The sequence below is a fragment of the Puntigrus tetrazona genome, unplaced genomic scaffold (genome assembly GCF_018831695.1).
Source record: "Puntigrus tetrazona isolate hp1 unplaced genomic scaffold, ASM1883169v1 S000000150, whole genome shotgun sequence".
NCBI lineage: Eukaryota > Metazoa > Chordata > Actinopteri > Cypriniformes > Cyprinidae > Puntigrus > Puntigrus tetrazona.
This window is the reverse complement of record NW_025047826.1, coordinates 770,001-777,500: the sequence shown is the minus strand read 5'-3', so window position 1 is coordinate 777,500 and position 7,500 is coordinate 770,001. Positions and strand designations below refer to the sequence as shown.

General features: G+C 36.8%; 1 protein-coding gene across 1 annotated transcript in view; it reads right to left on the bottom strand.

Moving 5' to 3' along the window:
* Nucleotides 1-7,500, bottom strand: part of LOC122332939 (cGMP-dependent 3',5'-cyclic phosphodiesterase-like) — a 147,136-nt gene that overhangs the window by 14,365 nt on the left and 125,271 nt on the right. Inside the window, 6 exon segments of the mRNA XM_043230413.1 lie at nucleotides 357-487; nucleotides 793-861; nucleotides 1,262-1,303; nucleotides 2,108-2,182; nucleotides 4,771-4,823; nucleotides 5,959-6,106. Of these exon segments, the coding sequence (XP_043086348.1) occupies nucleotides 357-487; nucleotides 793-861; nucleotides 1,262-1,303; nucleotides 2,108-2,182; nucleotides 4,771-4,823; nucleotides 5,959-6,106 (518 nt within the window).

Sequence of the window (7,500 nt, the reverse complement as noted above, 5' to 3'; positions counted from 1 at the left end):
GACGCAATACCAACCTGATGATGAAACGTCAATCAATTATGGGTGAACTGTTCCTTTAAATGGCTCAAAAGTGAGAGGAAGGACATGTGTAATGTTACGACGGATTTCTATTTCAAATAAATGCTGTTCTTTTGCACTTTCCAGTCATCTGTGTATCCTGAAAAATAAAATGCATCACGGTTTCCGCAAAAAATTAATATCGTTTCCTGATCAGTAAATCAGTATATTATTCTGATTTCTGAAGATCACGTGACACTGAAGACTGAAGTAATGATGCTGAAATTCACAGAAATAAATGACACTTTAACACACATTCACAGAGAAAACAGCGGTGTATTTTTCCTGGCGTCACACACCTCCGTCCGCCCAGTTTGTTGAAGGTGCACGCTAGCGCCACCACCTGTCCGGTGGCTTGACTGATGACAGGAACACAAAGCATGGAGCTCGGCTCGCATCCCAACAAACTGCTCAATAAACCACGCTCCTCCTGTAGAGACACACACGCAGCATTCATCACGTGTGTGTGTGTGTGTGTGTGTGTGTGTGTGTGTGTGTGTGTGTGTGTGTGTGTGTGTGTGTGTGTGTTTGATCATGATTAAAGGAAGGACAGTGACAGTTTCTGTTCCAGCTGAACTCATTTAACACAGATCATCTGTCTGTCTGTCTGTGGTGATAATTAGCTGGTTTTGGAGAGCTGTCAGCTGGGAATGAATGAAAAAGCTCCATTATTATCTGCAGCTGTGTGTGTGTGTGTGTGTGTGTGTGTGTGTGTGTGTGTGTGTGTGAACTGACCTGGCTGACGTCCTGCAGTGTAATGGATTTCTTTGTCTCCACCACCTGCCCAAAGCGACCGAACATAAGCTGTATAGAGAGAGAGAAGGTTATGTGCTGCTGAGAAACAATACACACACACACACACACACACACACTCTCTCTCTCACACACACACATGTGCAGGCATACACACACACACACACACACACACACTTTCTCTCACACACACACATGTGTAGGCATACACACACACACACACACACACATACACACACACACACACATACTTGTTACATATGCACATAATTACACACACACACACACACATTACACACACATACACTCACACACACATCACACACACACACACACACACACACACACATACATATATACACTGATGACAGGACTTGTATTCTATGTATAATTTGATCCAGATCTGTGGAGATTCTGTTTGTGTTACAGAAACACAAGAAAAAAAACTTACTGGAAAACTGATTTCCTCTTCCAGAACCTTATCTCCGACAACCTGTAGAGAAAATACACTGTATGAGTGTGTGTGTGTGTGTGTGTGTGTGTGTGTGTGTGTGTGTGTGTGTGTGTGTGTGTGTGTGTGTGTGTGTGTGTGTGTGTGTGTGTGTGTGTGTGTGTGTGTGTGTGTGTGTGTGTGTGTGTGTGTGTGTGTGTGTGTGTGTGTGTGTGTGTGTGTGTGTGTGTGTGTGTGTGTGTGAGTGTGTCTGTGTCTGTGTCTGTGTGTGTGTGTGTGTGTGTGTGTGTGTGTGTGTGTGTGTGTGTGTGTGTGTGTGTGTGTGTGTGTGTGTGTGTGTGTGTGTGTGTGTGCATGTTAAATGTCAAATAAAAGACAATGAATTGTTTAATCATCAGTCATTTCACTTGTTCATCTTAAAAACTAGAAAAAAGTTTTGCTGAATTTATGACAAAAAAATTGCTAAACATTATTAGAGTTTCGACAGCTGTTTTCTCTGTGAATACGTGTTAAAATGTAATTTATTTCTGTGAAGCACAGCTACATTTTCATCATCATTACTCCAGTCTTCAGAAATCATAATAATATAGTGATTTACTGCTCAACACACGTTTATGATTATTATCAGTGTAAAAAACGGGTATTGTTTCTGCGAAAATTTCGAAACAATTTATAGCATTACAAAATACAGATTTAATCACAGAACTAAATTACAGTTTAACGTAAAAATTAACGTAAATTCACGTAAAATACAGCTGTTTTGAACTGTAATAATATTTCACAATTTTGACTGTATTTGTCAAGAAATAAAAGCAGAAAAGACGGATATGTTCACGAGTGTGTGACCTGACAGAAGAGCTGGTGATTGTCTTCAGAAACCAGCAGCAAACAGCAGCACTGAGAATGAGTTTCTGTCTGCAGCTGAAACAGAAAGTCACACACGTCAGAGCTTACAGCAGCTACAACAACACAGATTGACTCTACTAGGATCTCCAGGCGGTTTCCATGCACAAACGCTGCTCAATTGCATTTAATTCTTCTCACAGTTTTAATGCATTTGATTCTCTGATGTTGTGGATCACAGACTGACACCGAAACGACAGAAAAGCGCAGGAAGATCTGACGGCGAGATATTAAATCAGACACAAACACACAGAAACACAGACGGCTGCTCGGCCTCTTTACCTTCTGGAGTGATTTATTTGGAGACGCGACAGACAACATTCATTTCTCAAACCAGCAATTCGTAAAATGTTTTCTCTTAATTCAGAGCGAGCGGCGTAATGCAATCATATCATTTCAGGGATTATTGCATTCTGGAGATGAAATTGTGCTCGGCAATAACGCAGAGAGGGGTTACGACTCAAACGTCTGCGTGTGAGGCATGACACAACAACAACGACGTCAAGAAATAAATCGAATTAATTTTAATAAAATGAAATAAAACACAGGCAGTTAAATCAAATGAAACGAAATTAAATTAAAAAATAAAATAAAATAAAATGCACGGGCAAAATTAAAAATAAACTAAAATAAACAAATTAAAAAATTAAATAAACAACTGCTTTAATGAACTCATGGGTTCTGTTCAGTACAATAAGACTATTAATAATTAATACGTTTAATAAAAATAAAAAAAAACAGGCATTTGATAATAAAATAACACAAAAAAGGGGGGTTAATAAAGAATGTATTAATAAAATTGACAAACAAAAAATAAAAATAACATCTTGGCATAAATATTTAGTTATATATAGGTTATATATTTAACAATACTGATAAAGATTATTCTTGATATATTAATCGATCAAAATGATTTGATGGCGCTTTTGAATTTTTAAGCAGTTGTTTTTAAAGTATTTTATAAATATGATTCTCACAGATGCATTAGAAACGTTAACAAAGATGGTGTGTGTGTGTGTGTGTGTGTGTGTGTGTGTGTGTGTGTGTGTGTGTGTTCTTTTCTTGTTACAATTGAATTGCAACAATCTGAATAAATACAGATAAGCTTATTATGCAAATGATCCTTCAGGCACTGACCTGTACAGCACAAATCACACACACACACACACACACACACACACACACACACACACACACACACACACACTTTCATTTCCGTAACAGCGAGCAGCAATAAACATTATGACCTGTAATTGAACATAAATCAGCCGTCCTGCTCCAAACTCGTCTGCGGACCTGACTGCACTAAGACACGTACTTCTTGTGTACTTCTGATGTTTTTATACCAGAATAATCACGGGTTGTCCTCTAAATGTCACAGAAAGCACAAAGACAACATATTCTGATATATATTTTGATAAAATTGCCATCATTACATTATGAAAATGTTATTTCTTAATGTTCCCTTCTTAACGTTCTCCTGTCCGGTTCTTAAATGGTTTAAAATATTTAAGTGATGGAAACATTTTTACAGTTAGAGTCTTCAAAGAGTTAAATAATGACACAAACAAATACATAAAAAAACATTTTTAATATATTTTTTAAATAAAATATTAGTATAAAATATAATAATAAAAAAATTATATATATATATATATATATATATTGTGCAATTAATAAATAATAAAATAAAAACAAATGTAAAATTACAATTTTTTTTTGCTAATATTATCAAAGTTATGAAAGCATTATGTTACTATGCAAACATTATTAAAGAGCGGCTAGCTTAATGTTCCTTAGATGTCATGGTTTGTAACAGGGAGAACCGCTGTGCTGTCTTCACATGCTGTCTATGTAGGCAGCTCACTAGGTTTAGAAATTAACAATTTAACAATTAATTCTGATCCCTCTCAACACAAAGTGAACAGAAGCGTGTGTGTGTGTGTGTGTGTGTGTGTGTGTGTGACTTGTGACTGAGGTTAATTGTTTTGCGCGCTTGTTTCTTTGTCTAGATGTAATTGAATGAGAGTCCAGAGGGACTGTAGATCAGTGACCTTCACGAGGAGCTGCAGGCGTCTCAAGAACACTCTTATCACAATCTCAGCCCTAAATAAAAGCCAGCCGACCTTCCTCATTCATAAACACTCATCCATTCTGCTGTTCTCTGTATTTCAGCAGAGCTGGGTAAGAACTGAATCACATATAATCTGGATTATGTCATGTAGTAACGAACACATTCATTTTTATTAGTGCTGGGCAACGCGATTAATCGCAATAAACGTTTTTGCGAACATAATATATTACTTATGTATATATAAAGACACAGAGTATATATTTAGAAAAGATTTGCATAATAACTATACACAGTGCACAAACATAGATTACGTAAACAGAACCTGTTATGTTGCATGCGATTAATCGTTTGAAAGCACTCATTTTTATTTGAATGATCTCTGATTTAGTTATTTTACCATGCATTACTTTGGAAGGCGTTTGCCTTTTAAACGTATCAGAAGGTTACGAACTATAATCTTTGTCATGTAATCTGGAATCATCACAGATTACAGTTTGTAAGTAACATAGCCAGGTTATGAGTCTGTACTTACATAATTGATGACTTTGAGCTGCAGGGAGGCGGCGTCCAGATCATACAGCTCACCTGTCAATCACACAGACATCCCTGCTCATTCCTCATACATGCCTCTAAATGCATTTCTGCAGCACTGTTATTACGTACCTTACTGCACGTTTCGTGGCGGCTTTTTAAAGTGAAATGTCCAGTGAGTGACGCTAAAATGTGGGTTCGGTAGATGACCCTGGCAGGTTTTTGTAACGTTAAAATAGGTACATAGATGGTTGATGTGACTTATTTTGCTTTTGATATGGTATCAATAGTTTTAAACACCAGTATCATTGATATCAATATAGAGACCAATACCGATATTTTTAAAGACCAGTATTACGTATCATCAATATCGTTACTCATAATGACCCCGATACTTTCAAAGACCAGTATTGTCTGTCAAAATCGATACAGATAACGATACCAATAATTTTAAAGATCAATGTCATCGTTATCAAACCGATAATAATACTGATAATAATACTGATAGACCAGTATCACCGATATTGATACCAGCACAGATATTTTCAAAGACCGGTATTGTCTATATCAAAACCGATAATATCAGCGATACTTTCAAAGACCGGTATCATCTGTATCGAAACCGATAATATCAGCGATACTTTCAAAGAATGGTATCATCTGTATCGAAACCGATAATATCAGCGATACTTTCAAAGAATGGTATCATCTGTATCGAAACCGATAATGACAGCGATACTTTCAAAGAATGGTATCATCTGTATCGAAACCGATAATGACAGCGATACTTTCAAAGAATGGTATCATCTGTATCGAAACCGATAAATTACTTTTTTAAAAGTACCATGCCCAACACTGCTTCCAATACACAATTATTCTTTAACATTATTCATCCAATTCAATGCATATTGTACACAATTAAATTTGGTATATAAAACACACCTCATTAGCAATATTTTTTGTTTCGATACTTACCATACTCACATAACTGCAGCAAATCGTATGTACATGTATGTTTTTTAGTTTTTTTTAGTTTCACACAAATGTAGGTAGAGGCATGTATTTCATAAGCCTGCGTTGTACATAGAATATCATACGCTTTTATTTCAGAGCTTGTTAATGCTGCTGTAACACAGGTGTGTGTTGTGTGTTTTGTGTGTGTGTGTGTGTGTGTGTGTGTGTTTCTCACCACACAGCTGAAGGATCTTGCGGTCGAGCTCTCTGTAGTCCTCCGCCGGTGCGCTGGCTTTGGGCTCCGCTGGTGCATTGTGGGATTGAACGTGTGGCTGTTTGGAGCATCTCTGAATGTCTCGGACACGCTTACAGGCCACGGTGACCTAAACACACACACACACACACACACACACACACACACACACACACACACACACACACACACACACACACAAAGTGTCACCTGCATTCTGACATTCATCAGAAAGTGCAAACCCAGCCAATTATGAACAGATGAACGAGTGACTCATTCATGAATTTCACAAAAACTCTTATGGATATAATTAAAATATACTGTAAATCAAGAGTTTGCTGTTTTCGTCTCTTCTGAGTGAGATACATTCACTTTTTACTCTGTTTTTACTTCATTTTAACCTCTTTAATCCTATCCCATGCAAATGATTCACGAAGCAGCGCTAAGGTTCTGATACGAATCAAATGATTCACAAACTCGCTCCGAAACTCCAAATCAAAGGATTCGTAGTACGTGAAACGCTGATCTGAACCGGCACTGAAATTAAGATCCAATTTACTTATTAAACCACTGCAAGCGAAACAAGTAAGAAGTTTGAGTTTGAATCGAGCAGCTCTTCCGGTGTAAACGACTCAATCGATTTGGTCGTGCTTGGCTTTCGTATTTTTGCATTTATAACTATGCAAACGTATTTTAATTAGTTCTAAACCCAGTGATAAAGCAGAAAAAACTGCTGATTTACATGAATATGAATCAGAATAGTTTGAGCAGCTACGATACGATGAATACAAACATGTCTTTTAAACTCATATCGGCTGTGACCTTCGCCTCCGAGCACAAACCGGGGAATGAACTACTTTTCGTTTTCATATCTCAGTCCTTTGATCTGTGAAAACAGGAATGGAATCTCAGTCCCTTTTTCTGATCTTTACATCTATTTTCATAAAAGGCCAAATAACCCCGTCCGCTTCTAAACGGCCTTCAGAGTTAGATCGTGTCGTGTTCGTGATGTTTTCACACACTCTTTAGTGAACACTACAAGGACGAGCGCAGCTAATGGAGGACGACAGGCTTTCATTCCTCACAGAAACACTTCAGATGTTTGATTAACAGAAGAACGCTTCGGCGCAGTGAGGACTAACATCTAAAGAGCGACTGACCAATCAGAGGACACGATACAGTACAGAAGATTACATTAAAACACGCTGATCTACTCCACAATACAGTGGTTCTGTTATAAAGCTGGTGTCTTCTTTCTCTTTTCATTCACTTTGTCAACCTTGTTGTGAGATGCTTTTAAAGCTTTGCTGATCTGCTTATTATCAATATAATGTGTGTGTGTGTGTGTGTGTGTGTGTGTGTGTGTGTGTATATATATATATATATATATATATATATATATATATATATATATATATATATATATATATATATATATATATATATATATACACATATACACACAATTATTATTTAATTATATTTTGTTTACACAATATGTAAATGTAAATGTACAATATATCA